The sequence below is a fragment of the Megalops cyprinoides genome, chromosome 11 (genome assembly GCF_013368585.1).
Source record: "Megalops cyprinoides isolate fMegCyp1 chromosome 11, fMegCyp1.pri, whole genome shotgun sequence".
Taxonomy (NCBI): domain Eukaryota; kingdom Metazoa; phylum Chordata; class Actinopteri; order Elopiformes; family Megalopidae; genus Megalops; species Megalops cyprinoides.
The window spans coordinates 7,168,293-7,192,402 of NC_050593.1; the positions used below are offsets into that span (position 1 = coordinate 7,168,293).

The 24,110-nt window shown below is 44.6% G+C and overlaps 2 protein-coding genes across 4 annotated transcripts; one reads left to right on the forward strand and one right to left on the reverse strand.

The window, feature by feature from the left end:
- Positions 1–1,515: 1,515 nt before the first annotated feature.
- Positions 1,516–6,030, forward strand: c11h2orf49 (chromosome 11 C2orf49 homolog). The gene is made up of 4 exons (XM_036541303.1): positions 1,516–1,647; positions 2,569–2,738; positions 2,971–3,319; positions 5,585–6,030. Exons 1-4 carry the CDS (start codon positions 1,522–1,524, stop codon positions 5,639–5,641), a joined length of 702 nt encoding a protein of 233 aa, XP_036397196.1. The 5' UTR covers positions 1,516–1,521; the 3' UTR covers positions 5,642–6,030.
- Positions 6,031–9,085: 3,055 nt separating this feature from the next.
- On the reverse strand, positions 9,086–23,027 carry LOC118785569 (four and a half LIM domains protein 2-like). 3 transcript variants are annotated; one of them, XM_036540333.1, is made up of 6 exons: positions 22,881–23,027; positions 15,476–15,662; positions 12,927–13,101; positions 11,149–11,318; positions 10,400–10,586; positions 9,086–9,435 (listed from the first exon to the last, which is right to left on the reverse strand). In XM_036540333.1, the coding sequence occupies exons 2-6, from the start codon at positions 15,629–15,631 to the stop codon at positions 9,284–9,286; spliced, it is 840 nt and encodes a 279-aa protein (XP_036396226.1). In that variant the 5' UTR covers positions 15,632–15,662; positions 22,881–23,027; the 3' UTR covers positions 9,086–9,283. The 3 variants fall into 3 exon arrangements, with proteins under 3 accessions (XP_036396226.1, XP_036396228.1, XP_036396227.1); XM_036540335.1 differs by having other exon boundaries at positions 15,476–15,684; XM_036540334.1 differs by lacking the exon at positions 22,881–23,027 and adding an exon at positions 16,788–16,903.
- Positions 23,028–24,110: the final 1,083 nt, after the last annotated feature.

The window sequence follows — 24,110 nt, forward strand, 5'->3', positions numbered from 1 at the left end:
TGAGCAACAGTATCAGACTAACAGCTAGTCTAACAAGGCTAGCAACACTCCCAGACTAGTGAAAGTGAGCATAACACTATTTGAGTCCTTCCACGAGTTAACTTGTGTAATCATGGTTCTTATGTAAACACGGCTCCTCCAATCATGTACTCTGACCTGTTTTCAATAGAGGATTCTTTCCATCGTCCAACCATTCACAGGCAGCATGGGGACCGTGGTTTGGGTTCTGTCATCACTAACACCATGGAAGTCACAAGGAATAAGCAGCTGTTTGCAGTAACTCCACTGCCCTCAAGAGGACAGGGCTGCTTTCCCCTCCTTCACTAGCGCTTGATATGTTGGTTTTCAAGCTGAACTGAGAAAGAAGCAAGCTGAGCAATTAACTGAAATACTTGACTAGGAAAACAGTAGGCCCAGTTCCAACTCCACCATCATGCACAGCAGCGCAGCTAACAATTTTAGGTCCTCTGAATGTTCACAAATTGTTAGCACAGATTGGTAAAACAGAAACCTTTTTCTTGGTGTTTCCCAAATGTTATTTGGAATGTTATTAGGGTTTTGAGGAGCATTCCCCTAACATTCCTCATTGAAGTTTTCATTACTCCCCATGAAGGTGTACCAAAAGGTATAGCAAATTCTGCTTGACCTTCCTTGCTGCGGGAAAGCCTTGCTAAAATTATTTTAAGGACGAGTCTTCTAAATGCTGTTTGCTTTCTCTGTAAAGATGCCAAAATGTACATTGTCTGTAAAACGGATTAAGAAAAAAAAACTGGTGCCGACAAACTTTGGATTTTTGGCTCAACTTTACATAAGAATGTAGCTAAGTTTATGTCTCCTGACGTTAGTTTAGATCTCGAAAGTTTATTTTATACGAATTGATTTGTAGTGATATTACATGAAACTCTATCACAGTTGAGTTTGCTAAAAAAAACGGACTTGGTTGTTTTTAGTTTTAATGGAAGCCATTTTATTAAGAATAAGAATGTTAGGAGAACCAGTCGGATACACACACATTTAGTAGAAACGAATAAAAATTCACACCACACACAGTTGTACGGATTAATGTCACTGAAGACGACCGCAGTAGTCAATTTGATGATATCACCGTTTACAGCAAACACGTTACAGCTGCAATATTCAAGCATTAAAATCAATTCTGAACGAAATTTCACCGAGGAACAAGGTCCAATGCATCCATAATTAAAAGCAAAAAAAAAAACATTTTTCAGGTTACTGCCAAATCTGGAGAATGCGCAGGTTTCAGGACTACGGTTCAGCGCGCACGCACTTAATACGCACCGGAACCCCCGACTCATTTAACAAAAAAGGGAAAAGATATGTTCGGAGTTTTAATGTTCTTAGATAATGAAGCTCCACTTAATCTGTAAAAACCATCCATCTAGGTTTCCCACTTCATCTGTTTCGAGGTAACGGTCACCGGTTTGAGTGAAGCGATTCGGTCGATAATCTCGGCTACCATATGATCAGCCGCAATGCTTTCTGGGATCTGTCTGATTAAACATGGCGGAATGTAACGTTGGACGAGAAAGAAAGGATAAAACTACTGGAAATGGAGTGTCTAATGCCGATCTCTTGTTACATCCTGAACTGCTGTCACGGGAATTCATTCAGCTGGTGTTACACGAGGTCAGAGGAATTGCAAATGTTTTTGGGTCGACGCTGGCTACTGCGATGGAGCCAAGAGCTAGCTAGCTTACGCACAGATCAATGACAGTTTTAACTATTTGAATGCCCCTGAAAGTTTACCTCTGAGTCTGTGTCGATCCACAGACATTGAAACTGGCAATCATCAGGCAAGAGATATTTGAATTTATCACCACAACTTTGCCAAAACTGCCTGAGCTAGAGAGTACCGTTAACGAGAACGAGCTAGCAAGCTATTGTTGCTAGCCACAGTAGTTCCACGTGAGAAACGTTCAAAATACGACCCATCAACTAGCTATCTACCATGCTTAACAGAGGGTCTTTAGCTAGCTAGACATGATGAACTAATCGTTGCTATGAAAACACGATTCAAAACGATTCATGTAGTCTAATACATTTGTTCACGTTTTGGATATCAACAACTAAATGCTAGTTTAATCGGAGCTAATTATGAATCATTTCCCATGATTTTTAGATTCTTTTCCAATCAAAATTGAAAATCAGATGTTTTTAGCCTGAAATTATCATACATTTTTAATGACCTTGTGTTAGGAAGCTGTTATTTTTTGAAACGGAAAAAAATTGAGGATCCACCTAATTCATGTCGAATACATTTGCTCATTAGGTGGGGACTTGTAAAGCTGTATAAAGATGTAGAATCCCAAAGATGCTTCATACTAGTATAAAAATGGTTATCATTCAGATTCTGTAAGAGTGTAGACGGTTGGAACGTCAGACAAATGTTCATTTTTAACACACTGTACGTCTGTATGGGGTAATCTGACTGACCATACTTGAGAAAACACAAGTGGCAGAGATGTCACTTTCTTACACATACCGTGCAGACACACATACACCTCTCTCTCTAACCCCCAAGCCTCTGTCTCCATGCTCTCCCTTCAGAAAAAGATTGGGGCGTCTGAAGGTGGGGAGGTCAGCCGAGACCAACTCACAGAGCTGTACCTGCATCACGTCATCCCCCTGCCACAGAGGGAGCTGCCCAACAGCCGCTGGGGCAGGAGGGTGGAGAGAACGAGGGCACGTCAGGGCTCAGGCCACGCCCACGCCCACAGGTGAGGCACCCACCTTTACTCTGCATAAATCAAGACATAACTGCCTACACAAATCAAACCTTTAGCACCTGGTGTGTGTTTCAAAATTACAAATGAGTAGCTCTTTGTCTTGCTGATGTTGCAGGGTAGCAGCGGTCGTTTTTCTTACATAAGCCTTTTGCAGTCTTGTGTTTTTGGGTCTGCATTGTAAGTTCTGCTGAGTCTAGCATTGGCATTACTTGTTCTGTTACAGTTCTGGTACTGACAACATGAGGAAGAGGCCTCTGATTGTGTTTGATGGGAGCTCGACCAAAACTGGCACCATCAAGCTGAAGAAACCGGACGGGGCCTCAGGGCCTGCGGGGACAGACCGCTTGAAGCCGCCCCCGTCCGGGACTCTCGAAAACCCCATACGTAAGCTGTCCAGTCCCACTTCGAACCCCTCCTCCGCCAGGACGCCGGTCAGCCCTCCGGGAGGGATGCCCAAGAGCCCCACGGGGAACGGGCGGACGGGGTCGCCAGCTTCGCCCACGTCGGGGACCGCAGCAGCGGCGGTCAAGTTGAAACGACATGCAGCAAACGAGGGAGAGCGCGACGGCTCGGTACGTCCTGGGAGATTCAGCTCAAGCTGCCAGATGTAGTCATTCATATGAAGTCTTTCCATTGTTGATATTCAGTAATATTACATTATAACCTTACACCATTGTCATTTAGCAGATGCTCTTATCCAGACTTACAATTTTATCCATTTGCACAGCTGGACATTTACCAAGGTAATTGTGTGTTAAGTACTTTGCTCAAGGGTACAACAGAAGTGCCCCAGCCAGAGGTCATCACCCTTGCAGTTACGAGCCCAGCTCCTTACCACTATGCCACACTGCTGCCCATGTTTAACAGATGCTCTTATCCAGAGCAACTCACAAGATCATCAAGACAAGATGGACAAAGCTCATATCAGGAGAGGAACAAGGACAAGGACATAGGTATAATAGTAATATAATAAAGCCTTGACCTGGAAACAATGCTGACAGTAACTCTGTTGAGCATTCCTATGTCACTTACAAATTACATATATGGTAACATTGCCATATATCAGACCTGGTGTCTTACGATGATCACTAAGTATGACATTATCTTATATTGCACTAATTTACACAAGATGCTTAAAATTTAATTAAAGAACAACATTACACACATTAATATTTGCTCAGTGTTTGGGGTTCAGATTTAGAAGCTAAGCCGAGGTGGGTTTGAGCTGGTGGGTTTTGGGCTGGTACCAGAAGATGGCAAGCATTTTCAAGGTTCTTACAGGTAACACATATCACCACAGGGAGTGCCAGTGAGGAATATAGGCGAGTTTTGGGATGTGCAGGTGTCCAGGTATTATAGTAAGGCAAAGAGGTACCAAAAATCTGTGTTTTATTGGATCTGCAGGACAGCACTGACATTTGTCAGTCTTAGGTAATGGCTTGTAATCCAGATAGGCCTCTATGAGGTAAGCAGTTATACAGGAAGCAGGCTGCTAGTCAGAGGAACAGGAAGACTGAATTAGGCATTACAGTGATGGGAGAATAACAATGGGCAGAAGTAAAACAGACTGAATTTATTTATTGTAAAGGCGTGATGGAAAGGGGCCAAACACTGATCCCAGGGGTACTCCTGCTGTTCTTCTACAAGAAGAGATTGAATATTTACATTTACATTCATTAATATGGCAGAGACTTTTATCCAGAGTGACTTAAAAACTACTTTCAAAAGAGTTAAGCAGGTGAACCTGCAGATACTGAAACATCAAACATTTGTTTAAATACAACGTGGTCACATGTTTTAGAGAAGGGAGGGGAACGGCACAATAGGTCTGGACACCAGCAGGGTCACAGGTGGACTATTTTGTGATGCATGCCTGTTTGAAGACGTCAGGGGAACAGCCAGAGGAAGAAGAGATACAGTATAAAACAGGGAGGAGACGGCAGAGAGCAGTTTGTGTGGGTTGGCAGCCGCAGCTTGGATTTTTACAGACGAAAAAAATGAGTTAGTTTAGCAGAACAAATGGAAGTTGAAGAGGTTTTTCCACCTCTTTGTTGATTTCTGTTTTGTTAAAATTGGCTACCCTCTACTACTGAACGTTTGCCCAATGGTTTTAGCATAAGAACAATGTGAAGTTGTGATGTAGTGGTTTGCAAAGTGGGTTTCTGGCCACATTTGTGGTATTTCAGGACCAGTAAGTAATTGCATTAGTGAAACTCCAGCTGTGTGAGTGGATGTGTAAAATGTACGGTATGAAGTGCTCTCTTCAGAAGGCTATTGATAATAGTTTCCTGCACTCAGGATTGATTTGGTATATAAAACATTAAATGTTTGGTAACATGGTTTCATTTCAGTTACATTTTTTAAAGTTGTGGCTTAAATACTGTGTAACATTTGCTGTTGATGTATTTAAACTTCACAGACGGGAATAACATGGTCAATGCATAGCAGTGAAACCATGACTGGTTTTATTAAAAGCACATTTGTGTACCAAGAGCAAGTCTCCTGTGTGCAGCTTCCATTCAGAACAGTGGCCAAACCTCGGTGGGCCCTGTTCCCATCCCTGCCATTGTTTTAGCTGAGTGTGGTGGAGGGAAATCTAACAAACCTGTACATAAACAGGGTCATGGGCTGCAGTTGCTTTGTGGATCCCTTATTAGCACACTCTAGTGGTTACTCAAAGGTATTGTCTCTGTTTTGGTGGAGTCGCTTACCTGGTAGAGTGAGTGAAAGTTTGAGAGAGACAGCTGATCCCAGGCCTGTTTACTTGCTGGCAAAATGTATTATTTTTTGAAGGTTTCAAAGTAACATTCTTTGATAACATCTGTGTGTTTCTGCAGGGAGAGCTCAGATCTCCGGAGGTGAAGAAGAAGATTCAGCACGTGACCTGGCCGTGACCTATGGTGTCCCTATAGCAGCAAAGAGGGAGTGGCCCCTGGGAGGGCGGGAACAGTGGGGCACCTGTTTGTACTTCATGCGTACACACGCCGTACCCAGGAGTCTCGTGCCTGGAAGCCCCACCCCCATCCAGAAACCGAGCTTGGGCCCTACTCCGAAGAGCACTCCTCCTGCCCCCTCATCATCACCAAAACCCTGTGGAACCTTCAAGTGCCCTTACAGCCCTGAGTCCTGCCCCTCTCTTCCAGAACCTTCCTTGATCTCAGAGGCAGGAAGTGACTGACGTGGTAGCCAAGCGCTGTTCTTGTGCGATGTCTTTGTGTGTAAACCCTGAATTGAAGTGAAGGCCATACTGATTTTACTCTTCTTTTAAGCCCCCACCTTCCTCACCCCAGCTCAGTGTCCTGTGGTCACAGACTTCCTTTAAAGGTGCATTAAAATGGTTCTTTGTAGTTGGATTCTAACTTTGTGACAGTAGTTGTACTACAGTAGCAAGAAAATCCAAAATTTGCTGTATATCTGCCAAATTACTGAGAGGGTTTTGGAAGCAGAATGTGAATTTTAGGACTGAGAGCTCAGATACAGTTGTCACTGAGGTGTAGATCTGGCTTGGCATTTAAGGACAAGAGTCTGAGCTCACAAGGTGTTACTGTTTGGAGACACCGTTATAATTGGTGAGGGGGAACGACTGCTGACGGAAAGCTTGCTGACCATGGCTGCCGTAAGGTTTCACCAAACACGTCAAATAAATACCATTTGGTGAAGGAATCTCTCGTGAGTAAACGTCGGTAAATGTGTCTCGGCAGAATGTGCACCTCTCCGATATCCTGAAAAAAACCCCACATGCTCCTCCATGCTGTGAACCGTCTTCCAGGGCAGTCGCTGCAGGCCTGCTTCTGCAAATGTGTGAAAAGTCAGTGTAGGAAATGTGTGCATGCCAATGCTCGTAACACACAGGTGCTGTGGACTGCAGCTGCAAGCGATAGGTTGCTGTAATGGGACTCTCATTCATTAATGATTGTTGTTTGAATTGTTATTGGTGTGAAAGGGGACTTGTAGCATTGCTTATTTTTACAGTTAAACAGAAAAGCGTCACCCTGTATGAAATGTGAGTGTGTGTATATGGTGAAATAAATGGAGTTTGACAATTTTGTGTTCCGTATGTTCCTGCATGTTAAGCAAATTAGGCATTTACTGTATAAACCCCCTAGGGGGTGCCAGAGACCCACTTATGAAGGTAACACATCTGTTATCTTTTAAAGAATTTTGTTTTTTGTGGGTCATTCTGCAAGAAATTTGTTTATTGCCGATTTAAAGCTAGTTCATTTTTTTTTTAGTTACATAGTGTTACATCTCAAATTCTGTAACATCATAGAATTATTCCAGCTTTGGTTTTATTCTTTCTCATTGATATTGATGTACTGTACACAGTAGCATAATTCATTGATTCTAATTTTCATGCCTGCGAAGGGGCACATATTTCTTTGTAGTTAGTATTTCCTCAGAGCTTGAGATTGATACAGTGCTTGCAGACAGAGGGAGGGGAGTTTGATTTTTAAATGCTCAATACAGGAAGCCAGAGGTCATCAGAGTATCAAATCATGTGTATCATTGAAATGTTTCTGATCAAGCTCATCCAAGACGATGAATAACACAGAAGTTTGCAGTCAGAGGAATTTGATCTGTTAGGAGACATAGTAAAGGTTCAAATGTAGCGTGGGGGCAGGTCAAGGATCTTAATGGAAATTGGTTAAATCTGTTGAAACGTTGTAGCTGCAAGTGATCCGGTATTTGTTTTAGTTCGTAAAAAAAAAAAAAAAAAAGATATTCTTGAGTTTTTTACAGATATGAAAAGGGCACTGTTGTTTATGAAATGTAGCACTGGTATTGGTGGGAAAATATCTGTGGGATTAGGTGGCGGAAATAGAGCTTGACGTGAGCAGCCCACGCTCCCTCAGTCGCTGGGCCAGCCAGGAGAGACGTGTTTCCTCATTAATCTACAACGGGGTCTTTCAAAAAATATCTCAGACCTGCACCGACACAGGAAATTCCTCGAGCTTCAAGTGTCATCCCTCTCTAGAAGTGCACATGAAGCATTCACATTTGGAAAAGAGATGAGAGTCAGATTGTCGTGTCCAGTAAGATCATACATAATATACCACAGCAGTCAAATGAATGATTTATTTGTCATCCTCTCATCAGACTTCCAAACTTATATTTTATGCACTCATATTTGTGTTTTTGGAAGAAATATGCACCATCCATGAGAGCCAGGGCTCTGTCATTTATATCCAGCGGTCACGTTTCACTATCAAGCCCAATGCACAGAACGTAGTGTGGACCAGTCATCTCTAACCCTTTCAGTTAAAGAAGCATGGAAAAATTGAGCTACCACATGATGTCTTAACCGGAAGGAGAGCTTTCAAGAGTCCCTGCCTGCAGATGATAGTATGCGACTGTGTGGCTGTTCTGTAGCATTCATCCTAATCTCAGATGTCACATATCTGGCTCCTGGCCTTCATTCCTCAGATGTCTTTAATAGCTTAATGAGTGAAATTCAGTAAACCTAATATAGTTGTTACTCACACACTTACAGATACTTTGCTGGGTACATATTTAGTTCACATTTCAAAAAAATCTCTGTGTAGTGGTACTGATTTGTGTCAAATGCAATTAATCAGAGGAGCCAGAGCGAGGAGTGGTTTGAAGCACACCCAGGAGGCACAGCATCCATTGGTTCAAGTTCAGTTTAAACTCCTTTGAGATCCAATCAAATGTGGAAAAACCCTCATAATTCAGACCAAGAAATAAATCTTTAGTTTTCAAAACTGGCCTTTGAAATGGAGACTAACTGGATGAATGGATTGGAATGCAATTTCATTAGTGAGTTGTTTAGCAGACACTCTGATACAGAGGACACAGCATACAGTGTACAGTTTTTACATCATCCATTTGTGCTGTCTGGGTTAAGTAGCCTGCCCAAGGGTACCACAGTGGTTCCCCTCCAGGGAATGAAAGTTGCAGCCTTCAGATTACCACCTTACCACTGTACTGTACATCACAAGCTGTGTTTGAGACAGAGGAAGGAGGAGATAAAGAACAGATGCTCATGTACAGTTTATTGTTACTTTTACACACAACGTGTCACCACATTTTGCTTCAATACAGCTAAAATAGGCAGTTTCACATACTGTTAGTCACAATGTGTGTTAGCTTACATTTTAAACCTTATCATAACTTAGCCATAGCTTAGAGAGTAAGTTGAGATGTTGTGCTTTTTCATAAATGACTTCAAAAACTGAATAAAAACATATTTTTGTATATATTTTCTTTAAATCTTCTTTTTATATAATATATGTAAGAGATTGTATTGCATGTTTTCAATTCATGCTTAACACTTCAAATACATTTGAAAAATACCATAAGTCAGTGCATGCATCATAACCGTATAGCATTAAAAAGGTTTATGAATCAATCTAAAAATGCATATATCTCAGTCCAAAAGCATTTGCAGTTAGTAGGAGTAGTCTGTGGTAGAATAACGGCTATTAGTGTGCCTTGTGCTTTGATTCGGTTCATCGTCTTCCTCGTGCCCACCACACGCCGGGTGCCAGCCGCCCTCGCCCCGTTTTTGTTACGCTTCACATGTCCTTGCCGCATTCGGGGCACAGGATGTCGTCCCTCTCCGTCAGGAAGCCCCGCCCCACCAGGGACACGGAGCACTTCTTGCAGTTGAAGCAGTCGTTGTGCCACTGGCGCTCCTCGAACGAAATGTACTTGCTCCCGCCCAGACCTGCAGGGGGCGCAATGAACAGTCGAGGCATTCAGGCACGGAGGCGTGGGGCAGTCATGGCGAGGGCACGTGGCTCATAAGCAGTAAAGTAATGAAGTAACACAAAAGAGGGTCTGTTGTTAAAAGCATTGTTGCCAGAGAGAGCTAGCATGAGAATGACCTGTAGAAAAGCAGCAAGACACAATATTCTTGGGTGGGAGGCACATATCACAGCTATTATATCCCCGGTGTGTGCTGTGCTATTTGGCCTGAATGAATCCGAGTATGTGTCTGATACACAGTGAGTGTGAATGCAAGCCAATGTAGCGTGTCTGTATAATGAGTTAATAGAAATAGTCAAAGATACAATTGAGCTGGACTCTGTCTCATCTCTAAGGCTGGCGGATGAGACTGTTACATTCTGGATTTTTGGATGCATGATTTAGGGAGCAGCATAGCCGTGGAGTCGTTCCTGTCGCCCTTGCCTCCACATTATCCCTGGGGTATCGAAGAAGAATTCTATTCTCAAGTTTGAGAATTCCTCAAGAAAACCTCACCTCACAGTCCAAAGCCAGCATAGACAGATAGAACCTTTTTGATGCTTTGAAGGAAACTTTAGTCCCAGGGGCACACTAGAGACTTTCTGCAAGCTGTGTTCCTCCACTACTGAGATGTTTAAAGCTCCTGTAAGCAACAGGCAGTGGTGATGATGCTACTCATAGTAGGTCATGGGGTCTCATCACAAATTGCAGCTTGTTATTGTCCGTTTTCATTCACCATAAGCCTAGTTCCAAGACACAGATTAAGAATGGAACTTCCCATAAGAAGACTGGCATACCTGCAGCGCATGGACAAACAACCTACATGGCACTTGTTTACAGGTCTGGGATCAATCTTGGCGTGGTTTGTCCCGCGTTGATTGGGTTAGAGTGGGGGGGAGAATGGATTGGCATGGGCCGCCGTGCATGCGTGGGTGTGTTCTCACCGCTGATGGGGGTGGTGCAGGAGGCGCACTTCTTGGCGTACAGGTTGCAGTAGCAGTTGAGGCAGTAGGCGAAGTCGTCGCGGGAGGTGAAGCGCTGGCCGGACAGCTGCTGCTTACACCCGGTGCACAGGAAGCAGTCCTTGTGCCAGGGCTGGTCATGGTAGGTCACCCCGCCTGTGGTGATGGGCTGATTGTGGGGAGAGGAATGAGGAAGGGGGGGAGAGAGGGAGAGATAGGGAGAGAGGTAAAGACAGGGAGAGAAGGAAGTGGTCAGCTATCTCAAAACGCACATTTCTCGGATCTTTTCATGCCCAGCCCATGTGCAAGTATCGCTGTGCTTGGATTGATGACTCTGATTGGTTGCAACTTTATTCCTTATGTACCCATATTATAGAATCGTACTCCTCCTATGTCTTTATTATAGAGCCTTATTCTTTCCTTATTCCTTCTTTATCCTTATCAGAGAACCTTATTCGTATTACAATATTCAAATGATCAACTCATTATGAACTCCTGAAGCTGCTTAATAACAAACTGATCATTTAAATCAGTTGTGTTGGAACAGGGAGAGATCTAAAACATGCAGGACAAGGGGTCCTCCAGGAAAGGTTTGGGAAATGCTGCCCTAGTCGATACTCTAATTTGCCTGTATGCTTATTAACTTTCCTATAGCCTTATTATAGGGCCTTATTTCTTATATCATTATCATAAGACCTCATTCTCCCTAGTATGATTAATGCAGGACCAACCTTCTTGCAGTGCACACACTGCATGGCGAACTGCTTCTCGTAGCAGGGCACGCAGTAATTGTAGTTGTCCTTGGGGATGAAGCTCTTGGTGCCGATTGGCTGCTGGCAGCGCTGGCAGGTGAAGCAGGTCTCATGCCAGCTATTCCCCTTGTGCTCCATCTTCCTGGAGCCTGATGGAATGGGGGAGAGCGAGAGAGAGAGAGAGAGGATGAAGAGACTGAAGTGCAGACAAAGTTACTGGAAATCCAGTAAGCACATGCATTTGATTCATTATCATGGAATGAAAGGGGAGGAGCACTCTCTGTACACTAACAGGCACATGCCTTGAACATCATGAAACCACAAGCTCCCCCAATCCATTCACAATCCCCAACTACTCACCCCCCCCCCCCCCCCCCCCCCCCAAACGCTTACAAACCAGAACTTCATGCACAGTATGCACACCAGACCTGATATAAACACACAGTAGACAGGACTGCACTGTTTTAAGGTATGGCTTTGATTTACATCTTAAGCCAATAAGTGGAGCAGACCTTCGGTATAAAGTTTCAGAGACAAGAAGCCCTACAGCCCAATAAGGTCATGGGTACAGAGTGCCCCATGTGTACAAGGCCACCAAAAACACACTAGAACAGTCATGTATGCACGTACATTGAATTATGTAATATGCACAAATTCGGCTTTGGTGTGGCTAGAACATTGTGCTTCTCCCTTCAAATAAGGCTGCTTTATGTGTGTCTTTATTTGATTATGCCCTATTTTTAGTGTAGCGTTTCTCAACATGGGACCAATACACACAATCCACAACAACATCCTTGAAGAGAAGAGAACTTCCACACCGGCAGTCAGTCGAAATTAAAAAGTAATGTTGCATCCCATTACAGTCAGTGGCATTTGAATACATCGCCCCCTACTGCTGCCAGGAAGATTTCTCCCTGATATGTGATTGCCTGTTTTGGTTTGGTATCCTTTTAATCACCTTACGATTTCCACCAAACAGGGTTAAGTAATTCCATCAATGCTGGTGAATCTACTCACCCAGATACTGCTGGTGAGTGAGTTTAGTAATGACACACAATGCCGAAATGGCAGCTGCCATAAACAAATTATCGCTGGCGAGCTTTGGTATGGGAACTGTGGCTGTCTGCGGTCCGGATGTCCTGGACGAAGCGGTCCTTTCACACGAGCTGGGTAAATTGGTAAATGAGTTATAAGTGATAAATCACGCGCCTAGCAGCAGCCGTTTCAGCGGCCCCAGGACAGAAACAGTACTGTTTCAGCCTTACTAATGCTCTAATTTAGCACGGCGCAGGCTAACTGAGGTGAACGGGAGGTCTAAGGGACACAAGTGTATGAGAACACAATGCTTGCACTATGCTGTCCCTCAGACTGTCTTTCCCAGAGTCAACTGTTTTTAGGCATTTTTTGGATCATTCATACCCAATTTTTAAGGCCAAGGGCCTCCACACAAAAAGGTGAAATGAGTTACTAAATACATACATCAACAAATAAGGAATTCAACAGTGGCTTGCCATGCCGTACCTAACACACTGGGCACACCAGTGTAGTCGTGTTGTGTGTAGATATGGCACTAACGAGTTAATGTGATTGCATGATGGTATGCAAACGTATGAATCTGAGCTTGTAACGGTGCATGCTGCCTTGGAGCTTAGAGCTGTGGGGATAGACTGTGATAACGGCCATCCATCTCACTGGCATGAATGTTCAGGAAGCAACGATATGGCTATACTCTCTCTGGACTGGCCAGGTTCACTCACCCGGCATGATGGTCTTCTTGCAGTCATGGCACTTGGAGGAGTACTCGTTGGAGTAGCACTCAGTACACAGCAGCTGCTCGTCCTTGGTGGAGAAGGGCTTGTCCACCAGGGAGCGCTTGCACTGGAAGCAGTGGAAGCAATCTTCATGCCAGTGGCGGTCCTTATAGGACAGGTCCTGGAGAGGAGGGGAGACAAATACTTCACCCACTGCCTCCCTCACCACCTCATGAAAGGAAGAGGGAGTGCATTTCAGTCCCTGGGGGTTAAGTCAGTGCCCGTCTCAAAACCACAAGGCCCCATGGAAGACAAAAGCCCAATGCAGATACCATGCTGGGACAGCATAACTACCACTGATGGTGAGGCTGAAGGAGGACCCAATTCCTGGGCTGTTGCCAAGGTCTACTTAACCACCCTATGACTTTCCACCCAAAGAGCGCTCTGGCCTCTGGCTTGGGAGACATATATGCTCTTTCTTGACTCTAAGAGGTGACATTGCACTTGAGGCAGTATGCCAAACAACCTGCTTCTCCAGGGTCTGGACAATGTGTACTACATTGTGGCATGTATATGTGAGCAAACTCTAATACTTGTCTCTTGCTTGCCAGCAGTGAAGGTAGTGATCATCTATGTCTTTCTGGCATTGAGGAGGTTCCTATTATGATACATGGCAGCCTATGTATATGTAATTGTATAATAGATCAGATCAGTAAAGAAGCTCGAAGCACTAACTAAACCATTGCCCAGAAGTCAGATGCAGTTGAGGTTGAATAGCTGTGCTAAAGAGGTGGCCATCCTTGACATGTGGGAGCCAAAGATCAAGGACAAAGGGGACCAATGCGGTCTGTTGGCGTCACCCAAGCATTGATGTCTCCGCTGGGGGAGATCAGTAGATCAAAGGGACTAATGAACCATGTAATATGACACTAATTCCCACAATGCTGGATGGAGCGCTCTACGTGTAGTGGAGCTAACCTGGGCCTGATGCGTGCGATGAAAAGCTTTGACTGTTTGGAGGATGTAGTTATTTGTGGCTTCTGATAGACCATTTCACAAAGCATCATGAGAGCCGTTGCTAATGACCTGTCCGTCTAGTACGATGGTCCTGTCACACAGTCGGCACCAGGGCCTGATTGATTTGAGCGTGTGCCCGTCGCCCTGCATATAGCCTCGCCTCTTGTGGAAACCGACTCTCTTTCGCTGGAAATAAATGGTGGCTGTGGCCTCCACATCTCAGCTGTGGCCTCCACATCTCAACTAGGGCCACCAGCACATGACTGCAGTCATCAGAACAGATCCTAGGTCATTTGCTCAGAGCTGAGCTTACTGGCACAGAGCCCCTGGTAAGGTCATCAGCAAAGAGGTCAGGAGCAGTCATTCACATTCTGATCTCTGCACTTTATTTTACAAGATCTGACAGTATTCCTAATTAGTTGCTATCCTAATTAGGTGCATTCCTAATTAGCTGCAACTTCCCTTGTGCCAAAGGGAAGACTGCTCACTTAAAGCCATTCGCACAGCTCTGATCACATCTCACCCACTCCAGCCTGTCCCGAGGGTTTGGGCAGGGACGCCACTGGGTATCTACACACTTCTCGTCAGAATGAACACTGTGCCGAGCTGGCTGCTTTGTCAGCTGGGTATCAGAATAAGAATGCCACCATTGATCTCTCACAGGTGGTGACAGTTGAGTGTTTTTAAATGTTGGCTGACCCTGTCGCAGTTGCCTCGGAGATAAAGAGGACCCGCGGTAAAAATAGCAGGCATCACCCAGGCAGCGATGACAAATAGTGCAACCTCTGCTATGACCACCATCATGTTACCCCTTCCATTATGAATTTTCGATAATATTATTATAATGTGAATGACACAAAAAACCCGCTCGACAACATCGCTCTGCTACATCTGGACGCCTCGCTCCTCTCACCAACAGAACGAAAGGCCCACGCTCCTCTCAACGTCATTTTTCCATCATCACCCCCCAGTGGTGGAATGAACTCCCCACCCCCCTGAGAACAACTCCTTCAACCCTTCAGACGTGGGTTGAAGACACACCTCTTCAGACTCTACCTGGACTGACACCCCTGCCATTTGACCTTGTAAATTTAAGATTCTTGGCTCGTACTTGTAGCACTATCTCTTATGTTGTATTTGTAGCACGTTTTTGGCCTAGGTAGTGTAGCAGCACTTTATTGTCCCAGTGACTGAATTAGGTATATGTAACCTTAGATCAGATTAGTTCTGTCTCACTACACTGACCTTGTGCTCAGCATCCAGCACCATCTGCATTGTATGACCTGTACACATCTTGCCCTTGTGCCTGTTGTTTGCCCACTGTATGCACTTTTGTACATCGCTTTGGATAAAAGTGTCTGCTAAATGAATAAATGTAAATGTAAAATGCCAGGTACAGAGTCAACAAACAAGTCATCTTCTGTACTTCAACACCGAATACTGTTATCTCTGAGGCCCTGCGGTGTGATTGTGTGAGCGATAAACGGCAGACAGGAGGTCACATGACTGGCCCGTCAGCGGTGCCCAGGGGTGCTCACCCTGCTGTTGCAGCCAATGGGCTTCTTGCATTCCTCACAGGTGTTGGAATAGAGGCTCTCGTAGCACTTGATGCAGTACGGGTTCTCCTCCCGCAGCACGTACTTCTTCCCGAACAGGGACTCTTTGCAGTAGTGGCAGTCGTAGCGCTCCGTCATTTTGGCCCAGGGTGGTCCGTCCCGCCGTGCCCTGCCGGTGGGAAGAGGGAAAGCTGACCTGGTGAGCCTTTACTTCCAGCCTGCAGCCGCAGCTAATGAAGTTAGAGGCGGAGTAACAGCTTGAAGTATTCACAAAACCCAGCGACTCCAGGGAAATCTTCGGTCAAAAAACATTGACGCTTTTAGTTTTTTTGATGTCCACATTGAATTCAAAATAGTGCTTTAGTCTAATCAAATACAGCCTCTGAAATGCCTTTACGAGTTCAGGGGACGGGGTTTGGAATGCTCAGACACAACACAGATTACACCAGGTAAACTGCAGCAAAAACATGGGGACAAAACAATCTGATTTTGCCAGACATTCTTAACACAACAGATAAACAAGTAAAGCCCACAACATATAAAGCATGGAATTTCTGCCTGCCTCATAATGGTTTAATTAAAGCCGTATTGACTGAAACATTCCTTTAGAAAAAAACAAAGGTGCTCGAGACCCAGGAGCCGAGCCCCGTTTGGGTGAGAAATGGCTTTTTTCAGTCTTAATAGAATGTATTTTGTGAAAGAAATTGTTTTCCTTTAAACCTTATTTTATTATTGTCATTTGTATTTGGCTGAATCATGTCCCTGCACCCCCAAAAGTTGCTACAGCATCCGCCTTTAAAGCATTATGTGTGTGAATCTTTGTTTTAAAACCTAATAAAAAGTTGTTAACAAAAGAAATGGCCTGTGTCTGTAACATTATTCCTCCCAGCCCTGCGGTAAGTTCAGGCACTGAGCGGGAGATCAGCGGAGTATTTATAACCCTCCTGCACAGAATGCAGGCATCCATCAGGGATCCTCCTATCAGTCATGCTTTCAGAGCCTGCCGCTGCCACGAGCCATGCCACATTCCAGCCATGGCGACATCGCTCCATAGCAACCCGGGCATCGCCCTGCCCTCGCCCAGTGTGGCACTGCAGCGGCAGTCCGTAACGAGGGCGGCAGAGCCGGGTGTGCTCGCCCGTGAAACTAACGAGGGACCGGACGCACTTCTCAAATCGGCGTCGCCGCAAGGTGCGGCGCGGTCCGAATATCTGTGTTCATTATCGCAGCGGAGGATGAAACACAGTAGGCGGTAGGAGAGGGGATGGCATGCCATATCAGTCACCATACTCACGCGGTGCAGCTGTTCTGTGTCTCCCAATGCTAAGCCGCGGTTATCCCTCGCATCGGTCTGTCCAGGCTAGACGCTGTATCCCCGAACCCCTGGGAGAGCTGTCCCTCCCCCACACCCCCCCCCTGCCCCCTGTAGTGTCCCCTTCGTCCCGCACACGTGCCCAGAGGCTCCGCGGTCCAGGGCAGAGCTCACGCCGAATGGTGCAAGAGGCTCAGCTGTAGTGAAAGAACCCCTTTCATGGTTTGACCATATAAGGAGGTAAAAGAGCTGGATAACCTCTCTCTCTCTCTGCCTTTCCATCTCTCCCTTTGTCTCTCTCTCTCCCTGTTTCTCTCTATCTCTCCCTTTGTCTCTCTCCTTCCCTCTCAGTTTCTCCCTCTCTCTCTCATTTCCTTCATCTCTTCCCCCCCTCGCTCTCTCTTTTTGGCAGCACGAACAGATTTTTCCAGTGGTTTATTTATCAGTTTCTCACTCTCACTTCTGTTTCTCCTGACAAAAATGCCAAAGCCTGGCAATCTTTCCCCACATTTCCTCCTTCCCTCTCTCTCTCTCTCTCTCTCTCACAGTTGCTCTATCTCTCCTCCTCTCTTTCATGCACATACAAGCAATATGAAAAGAAAATTGCCTTTATTAAATATACCTTAGGACACAAGACAGGACATCATGTTCACATGCATTAACACAGACTAATGTGGCCCATGTAGCCCATGTATTAACCAGTCCATGACAAGGGAAAGACTACCAATACTCTGACCTGTCACCTCAAAAGCAGGTCACATAGGTCAAATAGGTCTGGCAGTCCAGGTTAATATATTGATTCATTGTGTACAATGTCTGGCCTGTTGTATAGAAAGAGCTATCTGTCCCAAGTTTGGCCCTGTGGAGATCAGGGAATAAATGAAAGATAAATCTCTCTCTTTACTCCTTAGGCTGAATGTCACATTATTGCCCAGTGATATCATTTGCAATCTTTAATAAGTGTGTATACACAGTAGTGCCTGTAGCAACACTAGACACAGCTCTCCTGTAAGTGGGCTTGGAGTAGGAATGTTTGCTTGGCTGTCAGACAACAATATCAGAACACAGGAAAGTTCTATGAACACATGAGCATGTTACTTCCCAGCCTGCAGTCTCTGCCAATCAGATGTGCTGGCCTTCTCAAGCCAGCGGCTCTGGTTTTGAATGTGTTGACAATCCACTCAGGATTGGTGAGGGTCTCAGTGAACTTGGACCCATCTGTCTGTCTCTCTCTAAAAGATCACCAAGGACTGTTCTCTAAGAGTTCACTGGTTTGCCCACTGAATTACAAAGTTACAAATTACACAATTACAAAGTTGATTTATGAATATATTGTGCATCTAATCAAATACTTTCAAAGGGTTTGTTTCTCATAACTCCACTCAAGGTTCTTTCATTGCTGAAAGAGTGAAGAACATATGCTGTAAGCTGAGACTTTAGGGATGGTAGTTCTCCCTAAGCCTCTGCAAAATCTGTTTCACTTTTGCTCTCCCACATCAAACTGGGATTCACCAAAATCCTAAAATGAAAAAGAAACACCAAAAAACTAGTAAAAAAGGGAGACAGCTCTTGGCTGCATGGTTTTGTATGCTTGCTTTTATGTTCTGGCTGACTCATTAAAATAATTTGGGAAGAGAAGCAGACCCCTCTTTCACAACTCTATGGCATTGAGGGATTTCTTCTGAGCAAAGAGTTCTGGGAAGTGGAGTCCCTCAGGGAGTGATGTTGGGACTTCTCCTTTTCCTTATTTATATAAAATACCTTGATAAGGACATTGGAAGCAACATATTTGAATTTGCAAAGGACATTTAGCTCAGAGATGAAGTTAACAGGTGGAAACTACTGAAGTTATTCCAGATGAAGTAAATAGGATCTATAACTGGGAAACCCCTGGCAAAAGATGTTTAACATCATAAAGTGTTATTATTATTATTATTATTATTATTATTATTATTATAAGGCAGAACTACTTTATGGGAGGTACAATGTTGGAATGTGAAACATGAGAAAGAGTTGGATGTAATATTTGATAGAAATCTATATGGATCTAGACATTGTGCCAATAGGTCATATTTGCCTTAGGCAAATATGTTCCTGGAATAAACAGTACTGATTACACCTCATAGGAGGTTATTTTGAAGTAATATAATGTATTCCGTTAGATCACAATCACTGCGTACAGTTCTAGGCTCTACATTATAAGAAGGGTACATCAGCCCTTGAAAAAGTACAGAGAAGGGCAACAAGACTTGTTCCAGGTATCAAATGAAGAGATATGAGAGACTCTTGCAGGGTTGACATAGACTTGACACAGTCCCGAATGGCCTGATCCTGTCATTAAACCTATGTTCTTAAACTAATCAACTAATAATGTTCTTATGTTTTTTTTTATAAGGGTACCCAACCACTGCTCCTCTCTCCCACCCTAAACACAATTAGGTTGTAATGAACAGTGCTGAGGGCCATCTCAGTCAAGATCTCAAACTCCCTTGTCCAGGCTGAGATCTCAATGTCTCTTATAATTCCCAAATAGTAACTCTTTAGTAAACAATATGATTGAATTACGGTTGTTTCTCTGAACAGCATTAATGTCCATTTTTCCTGTCAGACAGAAATCAGGGCCGTTAGTTGGTTTGAAGGGAATGTTTAATCATTTAAAATTGCAATTTGATTACTGTGTTATAACTGTGTTTCAACTACAAAATGAATGGGTGCTTTCAGCTCATAATCCTGTCAAATAATTGGATAATGGTCAGAAATGTTGAGAATGGAGACAATCAGACCTATGAAGGCCTTTCCTCATGGAAGACTTTGCCTGAAAAAGATCAATATAAGTCTGTGACTATTCATTTTAACACAAAGTTTGGGAGGAACACAAGAGCTTGTGCTCACTCTCTGCTGGTCAGAGACACAGAAACATGAAACTTTGGCTTTTGGTTTAACTGCACGCTTGTGGTGTTGTCTTAAATCTGGAGACACACACATGTATATGTATATGACTAAAAAAATCTACAGTAGGCGGGTTTCTACATTCAAGTCTAACAGAGCGATCAGGACATCTGACAAGAAGATGGGGAAGATGGGAAATTTCACAGAACATCTTATCAGTGGTATACAGCAACCATCTTCCAGCTCACAGTGTCTACTTTATACATTGTGTTTGCAAGTCTATAGATAGTTCTCAAAAGCTACTGCAACACATTACATGGAAATGCTGAGCATTGCTGGGGTGGCTATGTGCCCTCCCTGTGTGCTACACTGCAGAGCATGTGCACATTTGTGAAGTTCGTCTGTCATCGATTTCCTCTCAGGTGCCAAAAGTGCATTGCGTGAACGGTAGGGTGTCTGCCGTTTTCCACAGGCAGATGTCCGGAGAGCTCCTGTGCTCTGTCAGCAGTGGTTTGGATATTAAAGTACCTTTTGCCTTCAGGTGGCCTCTTACTCTGGATCAACCTGTCAGTTTTGACACAGAATTTGTTTTAGGTTTCAGCTGGTATATTGTTTTCTCTCAATTTGGAATTCCCAATTCTGTCCTGAAATGCTGCCCCTATTGCTGCAACCCCTACTGTCATTGTAGGAGGGCGCAGACAAACACTCGTTCTTCTCTGAAACACGTGATGCCAGTCATCACTTCTCTACACACTGCAGCTCCCATACTAAGCTTGTGCAGACTAGAGCTGGAGGAGAACACTTCATACGCTGCTTTATGCAGGAAGAACTGCAGGTGCATGATTGACCAGCGGGGTCACTGATGTGCAGTGGAGCAGACTCCTACCCTCTCCTATATCGCTTGATGGTCAAGCCAATTTGTTCCACCGCTGTGGACTCTCTGTCATTGTCAGCTGAAGACCCAGCTGGGATCAAACCTGGGCCGTAGTGCGCAAACCTTGCACTTTTACTGGTTGAGCCACTCAGGAGCCCGGCTGGGATGTTTGAATGCCTGAGAATTATGTAACAAAAAGCTGTGACATGGGATGTCTGGCGCGCAGAAGGGTCTGAAAGTGAATTCTTTGTTCTGTGCTGAAGCATTTCTGTGAATTTCCTCCATAAAGACTGGATGCACTTTTCCACAGCTGACACTAAGTTCAGCAAAACTGGGCTGTGATTCACGATCACGATTTCCAAGTCTTCCAACCGTAGTGTTCAGCTCCCTCTAAAAAGGTGAACTTGTGGTGAAAGAATGTGGCTTCATAAAGCACACTCTCATGTGACATAAATCATATCAAGCAATCAAATGACTGTCCATAGCAAACACTGTGAGTCTCACTCACTGCCTGCTAATAAGAACATGGTACACTGGCTTCAGAGAGGCAGACCACTGTTCAGCAGAGCACTACAGAAACAGTCAACTTAAAAAGATGAGATGGCATGGCCAATTCATCTGCTGGTCAGGTAACCGCCAAATCGGATTCCCCAGGACTGAAACAGCTGAAACAGCTACAGTGAGACACACTGCAGTTGAGCGTGTCCCAAGTCACACCCGTGTGGGTGGCAACTGCACCCTCTCAATTCAACGGCTGTCCCAGTGGAGCTGGTCCAGCTCTTGTCCCCGCGGTGTCTCTCAACGCCTCGACAGATGCTCTCTGGTTGACCTGTGAGCCGCCACGACGCACAACACTAATTAAAGACAATGAGCTTTGCCCAGAGGCAGGCTGGCTACCCCCAGGAGAGCCACAGGTGGCTTCATGCCCACCACACCCAAACCAATAGCCTTACCCACCCCAGGACCACTGGCCCCCTCCAACAAGTGTCTCTTGACCAAGCCTTCACACACCCCCACCCCCCAGCTTCTGACACCCACACATACTGGATAAAGGATAAAGACAAAGATAACTATTCCAATTTTGCACACACCCCCTGTCTCCTTAACCCAACCTGACCCACCTAAATGCTGATTAGAGGTACATGCGCAAGCTCCACATGCAACGCCTTTCAAGTGAACCAAGTTCTACCCTTCTATTGTTTTAAAATGACCATCCTGCAAATTGTAGGCGTGGTTTTGTGGAGACTCTATTCTGAGTGAACACTGGACTGGACAGAAGATCACAACCACTCAAAAAGAAGTAGTTCCTTCATATCATGTACTGCATGACTCATTATCAATCCATCAATCAAGATATGTGTATCATAGCGCATTTGTACGATTGTGGTATCACTAACTGAGGTTCAGTATTACCTAGAGTACAGTGAAAACAGAGTACTTTGAGTACAATAGAGTACATTAAAAAACAATAGAGAAACTACAAATTTTGACCACAGGAAACATTGATCAAGAAACACTAGAACTGCATGACAGATGTTCCATAGTCTGATTCAAATGGTGATCATGGATTATAAGGTATATCCATAATTAGGAATTCGTATTTGACTTGGCATTTCTATCAATGTGGACAGCAACTGATTTTTGCTTCAACAATCATACCATTTTAAAATACTTTTTAAAAATTTTCTTAAAGTCTCTGATTAATATTTAAAACACTCCAATTTTTTAAATATTACAGTGATATTGAAAATGAATTTATCAATGTTGATGAAATCATAAAAAATGTCTTACTTTCTGATATGCGTTTTTAAATTATTCACAATTTCATGATAATACCAAACCACTTTGCACAAATATAATCAATTCACAAATTGAGAATCAGCGACTGTAAAATATAACTCATCTGACATCAGTGAGCACAGAAAATGTAAGTATTATTACCCCTTAAAGAAGTCATGCAGGCTGAAATAAAACAAGCTTTCAGTCGAAGTTTTGCAGACTGGGTACTTCAGCTGTCATGCCAGGAGAGGGTTGCGACAGAGAAGATGGGTAAAACAGACGACACGAGAGAGGAAGGAGATGGAGAAGGGAGAGAGGAGTGGAGGACAGACGGGAAAAGAAAAGGGAGAAAAGGAGAGGAGGACGGGGAGAAAAGATGAGAGGAAAGTGCAGGCATGAGGTGATGTAAAAGTGGAGGGATGAGAGACAGGGGAGGAGAGGAGGAGAGATAGGAGAGAGTGAGAAGGGAGAGGTAAGCAGACAGATGTCTGGGTAGACAGAGGAGGATCAGTCTGGAGATGAATGACTCTTACCTTGCTGGCCCGCCTGCTCAGACAGACTGAAGGCGGAGGGAGAGGGAGAGGGAGAGTTGTAGTCACTACTTTATTGGATTACTCCACCTATGGAAGGGCTGATTGGAGCAGTCAGGACAGGTCGGCCACTCTTTATCAAGATGAGCTATAAATACTGCATCTCCAAAGAGCCACCCAAGATAAACTCCTCTTTCACCAACCAGCCAGTGCCCTTTTAAGGCTTCGTATTGTAGTGCAGCACGCACCCACACACACACACAACCACACACACACTCAGACATGCGCATGTGTGGACACACACACACACACACAGGAGTCACACACACCCATGTGTGCATGCACGTATTTAGACACACACACACGCACACCCTACCCCAGCCTAACCACTACCCCTCCCACTCAAGTGCTACCCCATGACAAGGTCAGCAAATCTGAGAAAGAAATGAGTGGCATCACCTTGTGTGATCAAGCAGCATCAAAGTCTAGCTTCACTGCCTGCCTCATTCCCTATTCGTGCTGCACTTATTTTTCTTCAAATCATGTCAGAAGGAATGAAAGCGAGTGACAGAGAGAAAGAGAGAGACAGAGAAATATAAAGAAAAAGAAAAAGAGAGTGAGAGATGAAGAGAAAGAAAAGTAGAGAGAGAAAAAGACAAAGATGGAGAGAGAAAGAGAGATAGTGAGAGAAAGATGGAGAGATAGAAGGAAAAAGTGAGAGATGAAGAGTAATAGAAAAAGAGATAGAGAGGAGGAGAGAGACAGAGAGACAAAGGGAGGTAAAGAGAGAGCGTTGGAGAGAATGCACTGTGGTGACCCGTTAGGAGCCCTTTATCTGCAGCTCCTGGAAACGGGATCAGAGGGCAGGAGATATCGGCGTGGATCCTGTTACTCACGCCTCTCTCTGTGAGAGGTGTGAAGACAGCGCTCTGCGCACAGAAGGGGGCACAGGGCCCGGTCTGGCTGATAAAGAGGTGAAGGGCAGCGGTGCGGCAGGGAGGTAAGGAGCAGGTCCCCCGGCCGAAACCCTGCAGGGTCGGTCCCCATTCGGGGCAGTTCCCGGTGCACCCCTGAGGGGCTAGACCCCAAGGCTTCATCACGTACCCAGCTGTATACATTTTCAACATGCAAACTATCTGAGCTCGATAAGGTCACCAGTCAAGCAGACAGGTAAATGTAATATAATACAAGTAATAATTCCATCCCCGACCTGCAGAGCTCGAGTGTGTGGAG